Source organism: Erigeron canadensis, chromosome 3, assembly GCF_010389155.1.
Source record: "Erigeron canadensis isolate Cc75 chromosome 3, C_canadensis_v1, whole genome shotgun sequence".
Lineage (NCBI taxonomy): Eukaryota > Viridiplantae > Streptophyta > Magnoliopsida > Asterales > Asteraceae > Erigeron > Erigeron canadensis.
In genome coordinates, this window is record NC_057763.1 from 31,603,731 (window position 1) to 31,626,975 (window position 23,245).

Here is a 23,245-nt window from a genome sequence, read left to right on the forward strand (position 1 = left end):
ATGTAAACAAGTGGAATTGGTTCTTGATGCAGGAATAAAGGAAGAGCTAAGAATTCACCATCTACAACTTGATGCTACCCGGTCAATGGTAAACGTAGTTGCCACATCAATCCCTTCCAAAATTGACCGGTAGAAAGGATAAAATTATAAACAACATTGTGATACTCTGTGGAGCACATTCAACCTCATTCATCTTAAACTGAAATGTGGGAAATTCAGGTTCTCATATGTTTTTGGATTATTATGGAGGATATGTATATGTATGTATTTATGTAACTAAACGGTCGTTGTATCATGAATTATATAACATGTATTATCCCCTTAAGTATTTGTTACATTCTTTTATATCAATTGTTTAAACTTTGGGTTTCACTAACGATTTAAAAATTGTCAACATAATAAATGCAACCAATATATTTCAAATCCGTCGTGCGTAGCACGGGCACTTAAGCCCTCGTAATTACAAAAACAATGATTGTTGATATTATATATGAATCATTGGATGCTTCAAAGTTCAAAGAATTAGAAAATTCGGATGATATCAATTAAAAATTGTTTAATAAGAAAGCAATAAAGAAAAATTGCATTGCCATAAATCACGGTTCAGAAAGAAATCAAAATAAATGGTGGTGATGTGTATTTTTGGAGGGTACAATAAAGCTATTAGGGTACATTAAGTGGTAGGAAATTAATTTTAGATAATTGTGTTTTGGTATCGTATAATGAGAGTTGTTTTCAAAAAAAGTGAGTTTTGTAAGTCGTAACCTATTAAACGCCAATAATCAAATTTTCGTAATTTTTTTTAAACATTAAACAATGATTATTTACAAGGCAATAATCTAAAAGTCCATTTCAAAACTCAACCCCAAATGTCCTTTTAAGTAACAATGTCAAAATGATTTCTATTTAAAATATCTTGTAGTACCGCGGAGAATAATATTAATATATCTATAATAATAGCAATTTTATATGGGAAAATGATCTATACTATAGACTTTACCTAAGCTTAGGTACTGTTATTTTTAAAAAAGTTACAAATTAAACCTTTGAATTTGATTAACATATATAGTTCCTCTGAATTTTACATAACATCCTTTTAAATTTTACATAATCCCACTACTTTACCTAAGATAGGTATTGTATGTTTTAACTAACATCATTTCCCCATTTTATATATAACACTAATTTCATTTTATATATAACACTAATTTTGTATATTACATTTGAAGATTTATTATCTACAGTTAAAGTTTGAAAGCAGCTACTATACTAGCTACGAATAACCTACCTACCTCTTTATTTGATTTTTAAATTCATTTTTAAATCACTGTTTTCTTATTTATAAAAACATAATATTGTAATCACCCTCGCTAGTACACTACTTGTTATCGCTGCTTACCAACATGCTTGTTAATTTTTTTTTCTTTTTTTTAATATATTTATATATATCTAAGGTTTAATTTTAATTGTTTCACCTTGTTTTTTTTATTTAGTAGGTTGAATTTGACTTTTTTTGAAAAAAAAAAAAATCCAAATACCCTGTCTAGGGATTCTTGGGGCATGGTGGTAGAAAATGGTTTATAGTTTTCCATTTTTTCAATAAAATGAAAGTGGTTTTTTTTCTAGAAAAAAATAAAATTTTTGATAACGTGTTCTAATTAAAAACTAGAAAACATATTAGAGATGTGAGAGAGAAAGGGGGAATAAAAAATGGAAAACAAGAAAAAGATGTTTTTAAAGTGATCTACTGACTATTGCAAATTGAAAAACATTGTTTTTTGTTTTATTGAAAGACATTATTAAAAAATTATGATTAGAACACGTTTTTCTATTTTGTTATGATTTTTAAATAACAAAAATGAAAAACAAGGGGTGTTTCTACAACTAAACACGCCCTAATACTTTTGCGTGCGGGGCTACTAATTAGTTAATACGGAGTAGGACTTTATAAAAAAAAATAAAGTAATTAAAAACATATATACCTGCATAACTCGACCGAATAAGAGGTCCTAATTAAAGCTTCTTCAAACACAAAAAAGAAAGACGAAAGAAAGCAACAAACCCATAAAAACAACAGAACATGTTGGTGTATTTGAAAAGCTTGAGCCAATTTGTGTATAGTTGCCATAATTAGGGAGCATGGGAGGAGTATAATAATTAGGAGGTGAGTTTTGGCAACACATAACAGGAGCCACTGGTGGACAATTCGCGCCTACAGGAGGCGGTGGAGTATCATATATCACGCTTCCTCCACGTGGCGGCAGCGGTGGCTGTATGGGTTGAGCATTAGTGCATGGATATTGACATGCAACTGGTGGTGTTACTGACGATACACCATCTTGTGGTTTTTTTGAGGTTGAAGTTGAATTGCAAATTAACAACCAACAAGAACAAACTAGTAAGACCATAACACGTTTTGAAGACATTATCTTGTTTTCACTTGAGAATGATAACATGAAATTAACCAAGATTTTAAATGATCAGTATAGAACCCATATACGTAGGGTATTTATTACTTACTATGTAACATGATCAATGGAACTTGGCCATTTATAACACGTAAGCATGCTACATGACCACAGTATTTTGCCACCTAGCATGCATGCAATGTGGCAACCAAGATGAAGATAGATATACGGGTCATCGAGTTTGACTATACAAGACAAATTAAGCTACGTACGTACATTATCAAATTAGTCACCTGACTGACAATTTAATTTAAGGATAGACTGCCAACTTCCAAGGGCTCACGAAATAAAATATACGCAAAGGTACAAATAGTATTTTAGGAAAGAACCATATCTCCATTATCAAAAAATACCTAAAGACAAATTGCAAAATAAATGTATTATGAAGTTTTGGTCCGGGACAAAATTCCGATCTCTTGGAATTTGAATATTTTAAGATGCGTTTAGTTGGGTAGTATTTTGTTAATGACAGTCTTATGTATTAATTAATTTGATTCATTAAAAATTGTACTTTGTCTTGTAAAAATTCAGAAGACGGTTATTGATATATAAAGTACTACTTTTTATGCATGTAATAAGCTGTTAATGACAGCCCTAAACATCCCTTAGGGCTGCCATTATCATTTTCCTTTTCAGTTTTCTTATTTTTAATTTTTAAAAAATAAAAAGAGGTTTCCATTTTTAGAAAACAACTAAAAATTTTAAAAACACATTCAAAATTATAAAATGGAAAATAAAATTTGAAGTTTTCAACGTTTAGAAAATATACAATGAAAAAGTAAAAAACAATAAAATCGTGTTTTCTGTTTTCGTAGAAAATATTTATGGAAAACTATGATTTGAATGCGTTTTATGTTTTTCATATCTTTTGAAAAACAAAAATGAAAAACAAAAGATTTTTTCCCAACTAATCCCTAACTAAACACACCCTTAATATTCAACCACCTTATATGTGAGTCATTGGACCTTGGTAGCTTTTCTAAGGGCTTGTATGTTTATATAGTCATTAAGTGACTGTATAGAAACATAATGTTTGTATAGATTCAGTTAATATAGTTGTTTTTTTACTTATTAAGTCAATAAAAAACATATTTGATTGACTTAATGAATTAAGTTAATTAAAATTAAGTCATGATTTTTTAATTAAGTAATTATCAAACACTACCTAAGTAAAGTGTTTATTTATTGTGCATGAGAATATTTAGAAAAAAAGATCTGATATGTAATTAATTAAAATGTTTGGTTTATTTGGTTTCGTTTAGAGAATGTGTATCAGTTTAATTTTAGGGTTTTTCTCTTTGAGTACTTGTACCGACTCAAAGTCAATATCTCGTTGTCTAAAATACGTGCAAAACTTCACCTTAATAGAGTGAGGTTTCCCGATGTCGTATATTGGCTGAATGTTAAAAAAAATCAACCTAACCTTTACATTCATATCAAATTAAAACCCGATAAAGATATAAGTTTTGAAACTCATTTTAATTTATAATGAAGAGATTTTTAGATTGTTTCTTTATAATCGTTTTTTCTAATCGTTTTTTCTAATGGAAAAAATAAAAAAATATCAATTTGTACATTATATATCAATTTCTAATTATAGATATATAATTTTAAAACCGGCCAACGGGGACTTAATTGGTCCATTGGTCATGAAGTTTTATTATATTCATCCAAAATATGGAACAACAAATCTTCTTGGATTCGAACTCATATGAACTCCATTAATACTTGAGAGTGTTATTAATCATATTTTTTTTCCTTAAATAAATACATAATTTTAAAAACTATATTTACTGTTACATATCAAGAAAAAAAACTAAGAATAAACGGATTTCAAAAAAATTAAAATAGTAACCAACTAATTCCTCATTCCCTAACGTCTTTCAATTATTCCACTACATAATACTCGTAACATATTCATCATTTCTACAAATATCTAATTAATAGATACATACAAACATCTTTGATATTGCAAAAAGAATCGCCAATGGGTTAAAACTCCAACGGTATTCCGAAGTCCTGCAGTGATGTTTAGATCCTGGAAGACTAAGGTTCGAGTCTGAGCAGACGAGGTTTTACTTCCAATTTAATGTTGAGCCTTCTGTAGCGGTTAATTGGTGGATTTTCCCTCCCCTGTGATCCCTGACTTCATGGATCAGTCGCTAGTGACTGTCTGCCCATATGGATGTAACGACACAAACGTTAAAAAAAAAAAAACAAACAAAAACAAAAAGAATCAAATAAAGACAAAAAGTTACAAGATCGTTTAATATGCTTTCTTTTTTTCTTTATACAAAAAAATAAAACTAAGGGGGAAAAAGAAAAAAAAAAACCAAGCGAACACCCACCTTTTTCCCTCGCAAAAACCTTTGACTGGAAAATTGTCGTAAACCCTTTTAGGTAGTCTATAAACCGCCGCACTGGTTTCATTAACACACACACACAATTTGGGGGTTGGATCGATATGGAAACAATGTTGTCGTTTCTGAATGAGAAATCACGCAACCTCACTTCCCCTCTCCGTCTCACCCCTCCAAACCTCTCTCCGCTCATCGCCCCACCTGCCAGGTATATTTTTATTATTATATCCATTTTAATTTAATTTTAATTAAATGTTAGCTAGGTCCTTGATGTATATTCCCCCCCTACTCCCTGTGTGTGGATCTATTTCAATACAATTGATGGGTGTTTTTTTATTTTAAATACGAGTATTAATAAAAAATGAAGCAAATTTTTAGCAATTCAAATAAACCTTAAAAGTGTTAAAAAAAAAAAGAGGATTTAAAAAATAAATTTTGGCTAAATTGACGCATTTGCCATTAAGGTTGTTATTGCATCATACTAAATGTAAACGCGGAAGTGCCAGTTTCGGTTTTGACCACTTTTCGATTAACATGTCATACTAAAGGTAAAATGATCCGATTATCAGCTTTGATATGTAATTTTAATTGAACAAGATAATTAAATACATAATATCTTATCAAATCGTTAGCCTAATATATGATTCCTAACAGTCTAACATATTTGAGAAAGTATACACTCAAAATGCATGTAAAAAGCAAATTTGTCACTCATTTTTTATAAGCGTAAATTCGTCACTCAAAATATATGTAAAGGGCAAATTTGCCACTTAAATTCTAAACCCGACCGACACCTGACTCGTTGCCATTCCTAATAATATGTGTCATGTCAGACCCTAGATTCTTAGTCAGCTACATAATCATCAATTTGATAGCAAAAATGACAAAATTGCACCTTAGTATCAATCTAAGTGACAAATTTGCTTTTTACATGCATTATGAATGGCAAATTTGCCCTTATAAGAAATGAGTGGTAATTTGCTCTTTACATGCATTTTGAGTAGCAAATATAGCTTTTATAATCATGTTTAAAATATACAATAATAGTTTTGATATAATCAAAGTATCTGGTGGTAAATAAGGTCTTTTTAAAAATATCGGTGGTAAGTTTTTGATGGCAAATAACTTTTTTTAGTGGCAAATAAGAGCCTTTCAAAATATGAATGGCAAATTTACTCTTTTCATGTATTTCGAGTGGTAAATTTGATCTTTAACCTTTAAAAAACTTTTGGACTTGGTTTTGACAACTCTGTCTTCAGGACCTCATCTTCCGCAAAATGGAAAACTTGGATTGAAGTGCATTCAACAAAGGACAGTATGAGAGCTGCCTTACTTTTGGGTGCTCAAGCATATTTTCTCGGCCAATCCTTTTATCATCTTACCCATATCTTTCCCCAATCTCTGAAGTTTCGCTCTAGGACCTCCAAAGTTAACCCTCTGTGGTCTCACCAAGTGAAACAAAGCGCAATCAAGCCCGGAGACCATATCTACACTTGGACAGCAGGCTGCGTTTACTCCCACCACGGTCTGTAGTTTTTTCTCTTTATACTTGCATTTGAAAAATCTTTTATTTTATTTTATTTTGAGCAACGAATTAGTAATTAGTTAGTAGTATGCGGAGCCCCCTCCCCCCCAATAATCCACTTCTATTAATATAGGAAGTGAGATTTGAACCATGGTGGATTTCCCAAAGGTGACCTTACCAATGAGCCACCAACCCACCTACTGTTTATAATCTTTTGATTTAGGTGTCTACTCTCTAATAAGTCTTTTGTGTTGGATAAAAATGCAATTTAATACAGGCATTTATGTTGCTAAGAACATGGTTGTCCACTTAAGCGCCTCAGAACATGGTAGTTCTGGTTCCATCAATAGTTTGTTTTCTGGTTTCATAGTTAGTAGTCCAATACATCAAGCCTCATGTTCGATACCTTGGTGTGGATTTCACGGTTGTGGAAATGGAGTGGTTGTTTTTTGTTTAGACTGTTTTAGCCGAAACAGATCCTTGTACCTTTTTCAGTATGAAGTGGGAACATATGCGTTCTTCCTTAAACTCCGTGGTGGCACATGCACCACTGCGAAATCAGACCCACCTGGACCAGTAATTGAGAGAGCTATGCATCTACTAAAATATGGATTTGGACCTTATGATGTGGTTATGAAAAACTGTGAGGATTTTGCTTTGTACTGCAAGACAGGCCTTGCAGTTCATAATGATCAAGATCTCCCCAGTGGAATCGGTGGTAAAGTGAATAGCTGGCTTGTTTTACCGTTGTCAGTCATTGTTTCTATGACACTTGTAAGATTCATGGGCACCCCTATTGTGGCTTCAGTTGCTCTAGTGAGTCATCTGTTAAACAGATATGCTTCTGACATTGGTGTTCGAGTTGATGCCCTTCCGGTTAAATTTAGGAGATTGCCGTTGCACTTTTTAGATGTTGAAAATATCCGAACACGTACAGAGTCAATGATGGCAGTATTAAATAGTCCAGAGTTGAAGAGAATAGAAGATGAGATCAATGCTGGACATTAAATTAAGACAGCATGTATTTGATAAGCTTATGGTCATTGAGGTCAGTCATTTTTATTAGAAACTGCTTATTAAGAAAAGGTGTGTTTCATAATTTGTTTGTATGCCTGTATGATCATGTTTTTGAAAGTATTCAGTATGTAAATCATGGTATTGAAGGCGTCCTGACTACGGCACAAGTGAAGGGTTTGCGAGTTTGTTAATATCATTTGGAGATGGGATTTCCGAAGGGTCTTTTGTTTATGCAGGTGAGCCAGGTTGTACCTCTCATTACCATGAAACTTCAAACCCATTGTTATTATTAGTGTGACGTGTTTCTTACTGTGGAAATTGCATAAAAGGCAATTGAACTTCATCATCAACTTTTTCATGCATTTTTTCTGTGTGGTATAGTTAACTTTTTGTGTAAATTGCTATGTCATTAGGTGTTTCGAAAATTAAGAGTTATGCAAGTCAATAGCTTTTGCCGTTGCATTTTCTCTATGATCTTGAATTTTGACAAAAAAAGGAAAGAAGCAAGGCTGTTTTTTTGAATGTTGACAGAAAGATTGGCAAGCTCATATGGGTAGTCCAATTCAAAAAATTGTATCGTTGGATTAACATGTTGTGGCAAATGATGAAACGAATGATATGTTTTGAAAGAATTCATTTATTTTCTATTATTATATTATACAGTAATACAGTAATAAAAACACGAGGTTTACAAACTTTACAAATTACAACAACATAAAAGAAAGATAAACTTTTTAAGAATTTATTTATGAAAAAGCCGGGGATAAAACTGGGCCGGTCTTATCTTTCTAGCCCATATACACTGGAGTTCAAAAAAAAATATACCAACACAAAATATTCACGTACAAGTGTACAACCGCGTGAATGAAAAAGACAAAAAGTGTTAAGATACAAGAATACCGATATTGTTGAAAAACAACGACCTAATAGCAAAGTATAATATATACAATAGAGAATAGAGAGAATGATTTTCATTGATATTGATCCCCTCTTAGTTACAAAAGATGATTATATATAGAGATATAATAGTCTTTACAATAAATACAATCATAATGATATAATAAATAGTTTGGGAGTTACGAATGTGGATAGCCACATAATAATGATTTCATAACACTCCCCCTTGGCTATCCACAAGTTAAAAGAATATGCCTCGTTAAAACCTTATTAGGGAAAACCCAATGGGACAAAACCTAGTGAAGGGAAAAGAGTACATAGTTCTTTTGATACGCTTGGGGATGTTGCTTCATTAAAAACCTTGTCAGGAAAACCCAATGGGACAAAGCCATGGCTAAGGGAAAAAGAGTGCAGCGCGTATCTTTTCCCTCTTATGATCACATCACTTGAACACTTGAGTCGTTAGTATCACGAACGAGCTTCATTGATATACAATCCTGAATAGTTGAAAAAATCCATGATGCATTATCTTCATGTTTATCATCTTTTATATCATAAACTTGATGTCAAGACTTATAAACACATATGTGTACAATGGACCATCCTGCATTACCAAAATAAATAAAACTTCTTTGATGGGTTAGTATAATATAAATTTATATACCTTTATCGCCTCATAGGTGATATGTTTTACCCATTCTAATACATTCTTATGGAATAAGATCTCTATCTTTACTAGAACGAAAAACAATATATTGGCATATTATAGTGTCCCGATGCTACTCAAAGATAGTATTTTCAATTAAGCACTTATCTCCACTTTTAACACGTATGGCACGTCCCAGCGTGATTGGTTACGTCGAAGATGAATGAAAGTGATCTTTATCAATACCAAGCGATCATATATACAAATTATTTAGTAAACTCAATAAATAGATATAGCCCACAAAAATATTTTCCTCGTCATATAAATTCCTTTTGAGTAGTTATTCATCACTAGAATGTTCGACTTTGTTTTATCAAGATTTTGCATCACACACGTTCAAACATAAACTTGCTATAGAGATCTTTTGCACTCATAACTTATTCAAGTTTTATATTTCTTTAATACCCTTGGGCAAGTAAATCTCATAACTACAAGTTATATATTCAAAGAGACTTTACCAAAACGTGTTGTCCTCAAGAACCTTTCAAATATGTTTATAGCATCTTTGGGTCATTAGACATGCTCCGTGCATTTTATATACTTCAAGCAATATTGCAATTTAACGAACAACGCATACTTTATGCACTATATATAATATCTCCATAGCTCAAAATAATTCATAAGACGCAGTTTTATATTGTTTTATAGTGCCAGACTTATAAAATATCAAAAGTTGCATCCACCACTTGAGAATAAAATTCATCGTAATCAAGTCTATATCTTTTGCGAAAAATTGTTATTCCATAATAAATTTCACAATGACCCAGTTCTATCATATATGGACAACCACTATATATTTATTCGTAATACTTCATCTTGGATGTCCATCAGAATATTATGCCTTGTGTATCATACATATGATTTTGTCATTTATTTTTCGCACTCATCAATTATATCATAAAAAGTTACACTTTCATGTGTACGGACTCGAGGTCCAACTTTTGCGTCTTTTTCTTTTTTGGCCAATCATATATATCTTAGAACTTTATTTCCATGCATGATTTCAAGATCCTCATATTTATTCATAGTACTTAGCGCTATATCAAATTTAAAGTTATTATCGACGTCGATTTCATTTATTCGATCGATTCCATAACTCTCTAGACATGATATTGTTTATTGAGATCTCAATGTTTAATATTCACTTTTTCAGGTACCTGAGATTTCTCTATACATTCATGTCTTGATTCATCAATAATCTTTAATGGGGTCTTTCATACCTTGAATTTGACCATCTTATTTTTCTTGCTCCTTTTCTTTCGAGGATTTTATTTGGAATCGGCTCATGTACTATGCTTCTAACATATGCATACTCATTACCAATCGGAGCATTAGCAGCTTGTATATATGATTTGATCACTCTTTTTGGTCAGTGAACTTCAATTACTAAATGTAATATATGAACTATCCAATGAACACCATATTCATTTTATTTGGTGTGAGGATCTTTGATAATTCAATTTTACTTATTTCAATTTCAAGCTGCTTTTCATATATCTCTAATGTTGGGAACATCTCCCCCTAATGTTGGGAAATCCAGATCATATTTATGAGAAGCTTAAGCCATAAATGGCTTTATTGATTACATATACATCTTTCATGTTTTAACTCATACCCAAAATAGTCATACTAGTGTCTAGTTTATCAGACACTTTCTAACTGAATCAAAGCACGCGCCTACATACTTTTAAGACACGCTTATTTTCCCAACATTATTTACAATATTCTTAGAGGTCTCATCAGTGTGCATTGTGATGGAGCAACTTTTGATATTTTATAAGTCTGGCACTATAAACCAATATAAAACTGCGTTGATGCAACTTTAACATATATTGCATAACCAAAAACTCTTATATGAGACATATTTGGTTTCTGACCATAAACCAATTTCAGTGGGGAGGAAATACAATAAAATATTGGCATGATACGAATTCATATTATTGCATGTAAAATAACATGACCCCAATTTATAAATCATTCATTTTGCTCTCAAATGATCATTATAAAAGTAATCATTATTGCCAATATAATATGGAACATGCTCTCAATCTTATAAGACGAGCAATTAATTACGCAAACATCATGTTGCGAATTTGATGACCCATTTAGACGATGTATCGATTTATAATACTAAATGGTATCTTGGATAATGTATAGGCCTACATACATCTCCCTTGTTCCATAAAACCAAGGAATTCAATCCCTATTTCAGTTGGCAATGATATACTTCCTTGTATTAAGCAAACATTCTCAAATTCGATAATGAATTCAAATTTTTTTTCGTTCGCATCATCAATGATCCGGGATGGTCCGACCGGTCATGCCAATCAATCAATTAATCTTGATGCATAAACATATAGTTTATGACCACATGTGCTTCAATTGCACTGATGTTTGTTTCTCATAACAAATTTATATTGGCTCGATCTAGAGCTTTTAGTATACACTAAGTATAATATTGCATTGGCTTATGATCATATAATAAATATTAAATTTAAGTTGCACACATATATTATTGATTAGTTATCAAAATATTTCAACATAAACAAATAAACCACATCTTTATAAGCCATGCACATTTAGTCCATGTTCATCATATGAATCATTCTATTATCACATCCTCTTCAAAGAATTGAGCAAAATATATACTCGTATCATTTTAGTATAGCTCGTTATTTTGCTTGACCATAAGTATATGTCAATTCACAATAATAATCGGTAGCCATTTTACTGATAAGGAATCATAATCTCAATAAGCATTAGTTACATAGTCAAGACATTCTCATTTACCAATATTGAATATCAAAATGTCAATTTATTTATAATGGACTTTAGAAAATTCACTATTTATCAAACGTCACATATTGTTCATGAATTATGCCATATGCATTGATATCAATCTAGACATAGAATTCATAGTCTAGAAATTAATCTATTACTATATCAACATAGCATTTTACTAGGAAACAACATGATGTGTTGAGATCATATACATTAGAGAGACAAATCATATACTCATAAGTTATACTCGTAATATATGTCTAACAATTTAACTTAATTATGAGCATAATTTGATAAGATTAATATTCATGAAATATGATAGATATGATATAGAGACTTTAATTGTTCATAGATAATTCTTCGTCGGCCCTTTCATGTGAAATAAACTATAATATATAATGCTACTGACATTTATAATATGGATAAGCCAACATGAAAAGAACATCTCTTATATGCATGAGTATCAAATAATTGAAGCAAGTGAAAACAAACTTGGTCTATATCTGTGCTTATTTTATAACCAAAATAAACATATGGGTTAAGTTTCTAAGCCTTTAATACGATCTATATGTAGTGATTAACCATAAGTTTAACAGATTTCATTTCATCTAATACATTCAATTAATAACAAAGGTAAATGTAATACATATTAACCATTAACCATCCAACTATATACATTAGTGCATAAATAAATGCTACTACATTATATCACATTCTCAAACTATAGATTATTATTGTCCATACGAAAATAACATATTTCTTCTACGTTAGGACAATAGCCTTGAATTAAAAAAAATACTTAAAAAGTGATAATCTAATGCATATCTTAATTTAATTATAACTATGCATGTAGACTACATTGTTATCAACAAATATATAATAATAGATTTACGCAAGCATAAAATCTAAGGTCACATTTAATAAGTCGTATAAAAATTAAATTAATTTCCTTGAAACAATTATATACATATAAAACGTGATCTTTAAAAAATATAAGATCAACCGTAATAAAAGCACAATTGTCTCTTTAATATTAATATTTCTCAATAGAGAATCAATCATAATTATTACTTGCTAGAGATATAAAGTGATATTTTGACAAGAATTTAAAACTAAAGAAATATATGTGATAAAACGTATACATTAAATAGAGATCCATGTGATCGTCCACTTACCAAAATATACAAATAAAGACAAACCCATAGATTAAAAACTTACAATTACATTATTTAAAGATCTGGTGATCTTTGATTTAACAAGAATGTACCAATCAATATGTAATTTACCACATAGATAACTATAGAATAGCAATCACACTTAATTTACCAATCAACGTGGAATAATAGAAAGATTCATCAAAAGTTACTGTAATTAACAAAACTAACACACTATATTTGTCCATAGGGAAAGCAATGATTATGGATATGCCGTTAATTTTCCTTTCATTTTTCTTTTATAACAAGGACTAAAAAACCACTGAATGTATATATATTAAAGAAAGAAAATGTATTTGAATTGATGGACAAAGTTCTATTATCAAGTAGAATTTTAATAAAAACGAACCAACATCGGCGTAATAGTAAACCCGTTTTGTGGAGTACGTGCTTCTACTATTGATGATTAGAAAATAGATCTAGTGTAACACCCCACCAAGGCGGAATCATGGGGTATCACAAGAAAAACACAGCATGACATGAAAATTATGTAGAGTAAGTCTAAATGCATAAAAAGGATCAACTAATCCATACAAACCATTCAATAATGCAAGTATCCGGATCACACATAAGCATAATCCCTAATTCGGGAAATGAATCACGGATCCAAGAAGTTCAAGTCCAAGTCTAGCATGATCAAGCAATCAACCATCCAATACGTCTATGAGCTAACTTGTTCACCTGAAAAGTGTACTAACACGCGTCAACATAAAGTTGGTGAGTTCGTAGGGGCAAGTAATAGGAAACAAGTGTGTCAGGATAACAACCGTTAACAATATACGAGGATTAGAGTACTTAATCACGTCCAATGAAACCCTAAAAGGTTTCACGTTATCACAAATCAATACAAGTCAACGTCAACATTCAATAATCGTCCATACATATAATATCGTCCAATATTCGTCCATATGCGGGTTAAACAACCCGTAATCCACGGTTATGATCATGCCGGGTGTGGCTTCGTCTATCCACCGTCTACGTCTTACATAATATTTAAATAATATACTTTCTAACAAAATATTGTTATAATGTGGCAATGATCATACCGGGTGTGGATTCGTCAATCCACCGTCCACGTCCACGTCCATATATATATAATATATAAATGTATATAGTATAACGTCCAACAGTATACAATAACGACTTTCATCACATATACACATCCATTAATACGTATCACAACATAACGTCCTACATCACATATAACATCCATTAACAAGCACCACAACATAACGTCTCGAATCATATCATAATGTATCTAGTTAACGACCACACATGTATTCATAACGTAAGCAAAATCAACCAAGTGATAAGTCAATACGTCCATAGAACAATCAATCAGTCAGTCAACGATCAAACAAGTTTGTACACTTTTCAGCCCGAATCTCAATTGAGTAGAGGGGTTACGAAACTCACCTTGTGCGGCTACAACAAGTTAACATCACGCTAAGAATGTCCAACGGTCATCAAGAGTCCACAACCAAACTTCAACAACGATCACAACCTACTTTACAATATCAAAATATCACAAAGGCATCCCAACGGTAAGGTCTAACTAGTTAAACTACGCCATAATTTCCAAGGGTGATCTAAAAGTGATCCAAGAATGCTTAAACCATATTGAAGAGTTTTAGTTAAATACAATTTAATGACTTAATTAGTAACAAAATTTGACGTAAAAAAATCAAAGTGTTTAGGAATGTGTTTAATCAATTTTGTTGACCTTAAAATGATGATATAAGACTAGTAAACAAGTTTTGGATCATTAAAAGTCGACCGATAACCGAACGAAAAACTTGAGGAAAGGACAGAAAAAGTGCGGCCGCTAGCACGGTCGGCCGTGTGAGCGTCTGCAGTATGAGAAAACTGGGCATGTAGCACGGCCACAAGCAAGGTGCGTCTGTCTGAGCGGCCGTGCTCGACCTGAACGAATTTTGACACAAAATCGACTAACTTAGTAGTGAGATCGAAGCTCAATCTTTTGACAAAACTAATTACAAGTATAAATAAGCATAAACATCAATTCATAACACAAACCCACTTCCAAAATCACAAATCCCTCTTTGAAACCCTAGTTTTGACCTAAATGCTCAAGAACACTAATTTTGACTAAAACTTGTAAATAGCTAGTAATCCAAGACTTGTATCTACATAAACAAGTAGTTTGAAGATGAAAAACACTTACCAAAGTTCCTTGGACAATCAAATTCGGATTAGAGACTTTGAAGATGAAAAACTCCCTAAATGAAATTGGAAATCTTGAATCTTTGAAGATTATTTTTGTTATTGTACAAGTTACTAGTTAATTTGCTTATTATGATGATGAAGAAATCTGAAAATTAAAGGAGAAATGTAACACCCCGGGCTAGAGCCCGAAATATCACTGAAATTATATAGCACACAGTGGAATTATCGTAGATCATAACTACATGAAAATATAGGATTCGGTGAATCCAAACCAACATTTAAGGTACAAGATACAAAGTAAACAAGAAGTCATGAATGAGAAATAAAACGGGTTATTACAACTAATTTCATAAATACTATACATGAACCCTACGTGGACAACGGATCACGGATCCATGGGAGTCCCAATCCAAGCTCTAGCAGGAACAACAAGTAGCCATCAATACTCCAACTTCACACGAATACCTGAAAAGTGCACTAAACAAAGTCAACACTAGGTTGGTGAGTTCGTAGAGATGGATCACATGAAGCCATCGCCAATAATCACAATACATATAAGGAAGATCAAGCATACCAGTAGCGTTCAAGTACCACACTATCAACCCATCAAGATTTCATGATATAACAAGCGTGTAATGGTAAACACTCACAATATCAATGCCAAATAGGAATCATATACATGTCAAAGTCAAATGCGTATGATATGCATGCCAATGTCAATTGCGTATGATATGCATGCCAATGTCCCAAGTACTCGTAGAGTGGCCTTACGGTTCAACAACCTGCCTTTAGAACCATCAACAACCAACCAATGCATCCCAAATGTATTTCCCCAAACCGACCCAAACCTTGGTTTACCACAAAGTCCCACAAACTAGCCAATATCCATATCGAAGCTTAAGTGTGTTGCCTTTATCACAATTCCATCAATAATCATCCATCAATCCAACCAACCGAAACCATGCATACATACACTTAGGAGGATTCTACTTCCAACGAGTTCTTGATGCTTATATATAGGGTCACCCGCAGCCTTCCCACCACATACCAAACTCTTTGAAAGTATAATCGACATCCATGTATGCACAACTATCCTAATAACTACTATAATCCAATCATATGCATAATCAATCAATCAATTCATCAAACAATCCATCGGTCAATCCATAATTCAATCAACATTCAACACACACTATTTAATCATAACTAGTGCAAATAGATAAATTAGAACCATCAAACCATTAATAAATCAAACCATCAATAAACATGTATGGGTGCACTTTCCAGCCCGAATCTCAAGCGAGTAGGGAACTACGGAACTCACCTTGGTTTCCAAGCAAAACGACAAGTTAAATTCGGGTTATAAACGTTCAATGATCGCCACGTGTCCACAACCTATCAATGTACATCATATTACAATTAATTCCAACTTTTATAACCTTAACAAGTTGGTCTAGCAAGTTCAAGTCGAGTCACAACCCCACTAACGCTTAAACAACCTTCCCGAGTCTAAATAAGACACTTAGACTCGACATTTTTAGAAATATAGAAAGATTCATCCCACATAAATGATACCAAAAGAATCTAGACTCTCTTACAATTCCAACGGTAGGTCATATGACTCGATTGGACTTACGGATCAAACGTTATAAGTATATGCGTTTATATAGTTTGAGTTAAAATTTCAAGTTTGATTCCAAAAGTGACTCTCGACTTTGAACAAATGGTTTGTCTTGTGTAGGGCACCAATGAGGTCATAAGAGTACATTCCGGAAAGTTCGGGACGATCCTAGGACATTAGAAAAGAAGCTAGGAAACGAAAAGATGAAACAGGTCCCCAACTGCGTCGCATCATAAGACTGCGCCGCAGTCAAAAAGTCGAGCATCTAACTGCTTCGCAGCTCCTTTCAACTGCGCCGCAGCATGTGGACTGCGTTGCAGCCCCTTGAGATCAGCACCAGCAGCAGGAAGTCGAGCCAAACACACCCAAAACACATCCAACCACCATTTTAGCCCTAGAGATCGACCAAAAGACCTTTTCAACTCGATTTTGAACATAAATGTACATACATAAACATAATTAGACTCAACCCATTTCACGAATCCGCTTCAAACACTCAAATCAAGACCAAAATCATCTTTAAACTCATTTGAAACCCTAGAAAACCCTAATCGCATTTTGGCCCGATTTGTGACCCGAATTCGTTTGCAACCAACTAGAAACTTGTAAATAAGCATGAAATGATAATTATGGGATGAATTTAACTTACCAAAACCTTCACCTCGTGTTCAAACCCGACTTTGACCCGAATGGGTGTTTTCTTCCACTTTGAAACCCAAACTCTTGATATGATGATGATTATTATTCTAATTCTTAATCTTGCTTAAGCTTCTTTAAATTTGATAGAAATCTAGAGAGAGAGAGAGAGAGAAGTGTGTGTGTTCTTGAGAGGAAGATAGAGAGAAAGAGATGGGGGGGGGGAATGAAAAGGGGTGGTGGAGGTTGGAGGGGGATAAGGGGAATGGGGTTGGGTCACAGGTCTTGGGTCATGGGTTGACCCGCTTCACACATTACTAGTTCAAATAAATCGTTGCCCTTTTGTCGTCTAAAATCATACCGTCCAACGAGTTGTCAAGTGACCCATCAAACGTTTTGCCCATTATTTAATCTCAAAGGAGCTAAATCATTCTTTATTTAAATTTACTAAGCATTTTACATAAAAGTCAAAGGGTCAAAATTCGCGGATGTTACAAGAAAAGAGGAAGAAAATGATGATAAGGGTGTTCTTGGATAATAGAGAGAAGGAAGAGAGAAAAAGTGAGTAGAGAGAGAAGAGGGTGTGAGAAATGAGGGGAAGAAAGGAGGGAAGGAAGGTTTTGTTCCCCACTAACACTCTCACGGCTAGTTCCAGTTTCTCCCGACAATTTATTCGTTTAGTTAAAACTTTTAACTTGAGTATTGTTCAAGTATTTTGTTGACACAATGTCACATACTTTTAAATTACGCTCCTAATGACTATTCACATGCCGAGTTTTTCATTACAAAACTTCATTTACTTCAATTTGTCAAATTTCCGTTTTACGAGTTCACTAGAGTTGACCGGTCAAAATAACGAGTGTTACAATTTTGGTGGAAGAGTTAGGGATAGGGTCAGGGGTGAAAATGGCAAATGTTACATAAATAAATAGCGAAAGTCAATGGGTCAATCCAAATGGGTCAATGGGTCCACCCGATTACGTTTTCTAGTAAATTAACAAATCGTCTTACGTCACAAGTAAATTCACACGACCAACAAGTCTCGTCTAGCGTATTATACGTTATTAAACCGTCAAATGAAGCTTCAAATATATCGACTAACTAAATTGGCTAGTCCTTAACATGCTTAAGTCCACGAGTAAAGTAAATGGAATTCCATAAATCATGAAACTTACATTGCATATAGCCACACTTATACACGTCAACTTACAAGTCAAATAAGTCAAATTAGGCAAATGTTACATCTAGTGTAGTGTATACCTATGCCTCCCTTTACATAAGGACTTTCAAAATATTGGCTTTTGTTTCACCTTTAATGTAATTTATATGAAGAGAATTCTTACATGTACAAGATATGAACTAGTATTTGGTATGGAAATATAATTTGGTAATCTCATCTTATTTGACAGTCTTTCATATAATTATCAAATTATTCGAAAAGAAGAAACAATAGTTGTAACAGAATAACAGGCCAAGAGCACATGATTAACATATAATAAGATGTTATTGATTTAGGAACCTAAATAATGTCCAGTACATATGAGCACATAAAAATCTCATTTGCTTACCATTTTCCTTTTGTACGTGACAAAACAAGCACACAGAAAGATATAAAATAATGTTCAATACGTATAAACATATAAATCTCTTTAATCTATATTTATATATTAAGATGTTTATCATTTAAATATATTAGTTATCCATTTGACACAATCATGGAATCAAACTTGTTTCTATCAAACGTAACCCAACATATAGACATTGATGGTTCTTATATGAACATTTTCTTTCTTTTAGATCAACAAATAATTGAGACTTAAAGGTTGAATAACTTACCTCAATGATGCCGTCAAAACCAAAACTCGTGTAATCTGATTTGGTCCAATGACTTTATTGTTTACTGGAACACACAATCAGATCTACAACCCTTAATTGTCCATGAGGATATGTTAAATCAAGCATTGAATTTCGAGAGTTATTCGCGCTGATAACGTGTTGTAAAACAACGACCTAATAGCAAAGTATAATATACACAATAGAGAATAGAGAGAATGATTTTCATTGATATTGATCCCCTCTTAGTTACAAAAGATGACTATATATAGAGATATAAGAGTCTTTACAATAAATACAATCATAATGATATAATAAATAGTCTGGGAGTTACGAATGTGGATAGCCACATAATAATGATTTCATATAAACTTTCCTAATATATTGGGACAGACGTATATATAAAGTTTCCTTATACGAGTAATATTGGGACGGGTGTATGTATATATTGAAGAGGCGATCATGGAAACAAACATCATTAATTAATGCAAGTATACGCCAACGATCGATCAACAATGGAAAAACTTTCGTGGGATATTCTAACCAACATATTCATTCGGTTACAGAGCAAACAACTTGCTATGATGAGATGTGTTTCTAAATCGTTGTTTGCTCTTTTATCGCAACCAGACTTCATCAAAACCCATATGACGACCCAAAACCACAAGAAAGATGTCGATGAAATTGTATTGGTCTTCAACTATGCTGATAACAAAGATAAACCATTATTCACTGCACACCTCTTGAAATCACCCGACATCCAAGTCAATGATCGTATTAAGTTACCTGCTAATTTCCCATCTCTAGATTCAATTAGTACACGTAATAGCTGTGTTTTGGGTTCGGTTAATGGTCTAATATCTTTTTATACTACTCAACCTGGTCGTTCTTATCACCCCGTCATTCATATTTGGAATCCTTCTTTATCGGCTCTAGTGACTCTACCACCAATATTATCTGACCGTTACTTTTATCCTGTTGACCTTTGTAGGTTCGGATATGATCCCAAAACTGATGATTACAAAGTTGTCAAGCTTTTGTATGATACGCCAGGGAAAGTAGTTGAGGTGTATAGTATGAGAAAGCACTCGTGGAAATCAGTCAATGAAAAGTTTCCGGTCAATAATGTTGATCGTGAGATTGTTTCTTATAACGAAGTCTGTACAGATGGTCATGGTGGTCATGTTCATTGGCTTCACAGATATTTTGTAGATCAACAAAATATATTCTTGGAGATCATAGCATTTGACTTGGGTTTGGAAACGTTCAGTGTGATATCTCTTCCAGATTCCATCTCAAAGTTAGATGAGAATAGGGTGTATGCATATAGCAAAGATGGTTTGGCTTTTGGCTCCTGGGCTGGAAAGCTTTGTATAATGTCACACACAAGACATAATGATGAATTTGAGATATGGGTGATGAATGAGTATGGAGTAGCTGAATCTTGGGTTAAACATCATAATATGTCTTCACAGTTTAGTGGTATTAATATTAACCCAATTGGATTTACATTAAATAATAAGTTCCTTTTTGGAGAATGGACAAATAATATTTATGTGAAAAAAATGTCTACTCCTGTAGCCTAGTACGATCCGGATACAACCAAGGTTGCACACTTTAGTAGTTGTCTTAATGAATCTAGATGTACCAAAGTTGTTCATTATATGGACTCTCTTGTTTGGGTAGCACCGGTAAGAAAGGATGGTAGTACGGGTTGCAAAAGGGACGCCATGAGCAAAAAATCCAATAGGGAGCAAAATTTAAGAATTCATGGGGAAAAAATCAAAAAGGGACCAAAATTCAATAATCCATAAGAAAAGATTCAGCCCAGGTTGCAGCATCTAGGAGACATTATTGCTATGGTTGATTGAATGATGGAAAGAAGGCTACAAATAAGGCTGCAAACAAGAGACAAGCCAAGCCATATTTTATTGTTTCTTTTGTTGAAACAACTTTAGATGATCCATATTTCTTGATTATTAGGTTTTCATATTCTCTTTAATTATTTAGCAATGAGCTTGTATTAATTTGTGCGTTTTGATGATGATTTTTGAAAACTGAATTGAAATTGATCTTCTTTTGTGTTGCTACTTGCTATATATGTTGGGAATGTAAGTTTGTATCTAACATTATACCTAATTGATTCTGTAACTAGTGGTCAACTTTGGAAGTCTGTCTGGTGTTTTTACATTTAGGTTTATACTTGATACAAGTTTCCGGATTAATTTCAAAGAAACAAATTTTTTACCAAGTAGTTTATGTTTATATCGGCAGTATAGTATATATAATTGCTTCCATGCTAGCAAAAAACTAGATTATGTGAAATGACACTACATTGAGTAACATCTAGGCTAAACTTGGCCTTGTACCCATGATGAATGGTTTCAAATTCCTTATCTGTTTGAGATTGTGCAACCGTAATGCATGAAATTACATTACTTTGGCAGAATGACACAATCGACCTGGAGGCGGGCAATTGTTGTCTACATGAGCCACTGTAGATGGCCGGTGTCATTGAATCTCACTTCTTTCACGCTGTGGTGGTGAAGCAACCGATAGTTCACTTCTAAGAGTTTGTTGAAGACATGGGTTGATACTACAACTTGAGGCTTACAAGTTACAACATAAGTATTCGAAAAAAAAAAAAAGTATTTAAAAATAACCCGGGGATAAAACTGGGCCTATCTTATCTATTTGCAAGTCTATATACATATACATATACATATAAATTGAAGTATTTGGAACCCTTCTTTATCGGCTCTAGTGACTACCACCATTATCCGGGACTGACTTTTATCCTGTTGAACTTTGTAGGTTCGGATATGATCCCAAAACTGATGATTACAAAGTTGTCAAGCTTCCGTTTGATAGGCCGGCAGAATTAGTTGAGGTGTACAGTACGAGAGAAAACTCGTGGAAATCAGTCAAAGAAAAGTTTCCCGTCAATAATATTGATCGTGAGATTAATGTTTCTTCTAACGAAGTCTGTATAGATGGTCATGATGGACATGTTCATTGGCTCCGTAACTATGTTGTTAATCAGGATGCATTCTTGGAGATCATAGCATTTGACTTGGGTGTGGAAACGTTCAGTGTGATATCTCTTCCAGATTCCATCTCAAAATTAGATTTGAATAGGGTGTGTGCATATAGAAAGACAAGACATGATTTGGTTTTGGGCTCCTGGGCTGGAAAGCTTTGTTTAATGTCACACACGAGACATGGTAAATTTGAGGTGTGGGTGATGAATGAGTATGGAGTAGCTGGTTAAACATCATAACGTGTCTTCACAGTTTAGTGGTATTAATATTAACCCAATTGGATTTACATTAAATAACAAGTTCCTTTATGGAGTTGAAAGAAATACTATTTTTAATCCTTTATCCTTGTACGATCCGGATACAACCAAGGTTGCACACTTTAGTAGTTGTCTTAACATATTTGGACTCACCAAAGTTGCTCACTATATCGACTCTCTTGTTTGGGTAGCACCACTAAGAAAACATGGTAGTACGGGTTGCAGAAGGGTTGATACCAGAGAAAAATCCAAAAAGGAACAAAATTTAATTATTCACAGGGAAACAAAATCCAAAAGGGAGCAAAGTTTAAAAATCCATAGAAAAACTTTTAAGCCGAGACCGAGACATTATTGGCATCGTTGATTGAATGACGGAAATAGGCTACAAATAAGGCTCCAATCCTGCAAACAAGAGACAAGCCATATTTATTATTTCTTTGGTTGAAACAATTTTATATGATTCATACTATTATTTCATGATTATTAGACTTGGGTCAATTATGAAGTTTTACCATGATGTTCATATTCTCTTTAGTTATTTAGCAATGAGCATGTTTTAATTTGTGCGCTGGATAATGGTTTTAGAATTGATCTTCTTTTGTGCATGTCAGTTTGTATCTAACAGTATACCTAATTGATTTTGTAGTCTGTCCGGTGTTTTCTACATGTAGGTTGATACTTAATGCAAGTTTTCAGATTAAT

The 23,245-nt window shown here is 33.1% G+C and overlaps 2 protein-coding genes across 2 annotated transcripts; both read left to right on the forward strand.

The window, feature by feature from the left end:
• Positions 1 to 4,819: 4,819 nt before the first annotated feature.
• On the forward strand, positions 4,820 to 7,725 carry LOC122594392 (protein LEAD-SENSITIVE 1-like). Its single transcript, XM_043766857.1, has 3 exons — positions 4,820 to 5,036; positions 6,088 to 6,353; positions 6,631 to 7,725. Exons 1-3 carry the CDS (start codon positions 4,933 to 4,935, stop codon positions 7,359 to 7,361), a joined length of 1,101 nt encoding a protein of 366 aa, XP_043622792.1. The 5' UTR covers positions 4,820 to 4,932; the 3' UTR covers positions 7,362 to 7,725.
• Positions 7,726 to 19,760: 12,035 nt separating this feature from the next.
• On the forward strand, positions 19,761 to 22,516 carry LOC122591917 (F-box/kelch-repeat protein At3g06240-like). Its single transcript, XM_043764141.1, has 3 exons — positions 19,761 to 20,727; positions 21,401 to 21,440; positions 22,060 to 22,516. The coding sequence occupies exons 1-3, from the start codon at positions 19,761 to 19,763 to the stop codon at positions 22,514 to 22,516; spliced, it is 1,464 nt and encodes a 487-aa protein (XP_043620076.1).
• The last annotated feature ends 729 nt before the right edge of the window (positions 22,517 to 23,245 follow it).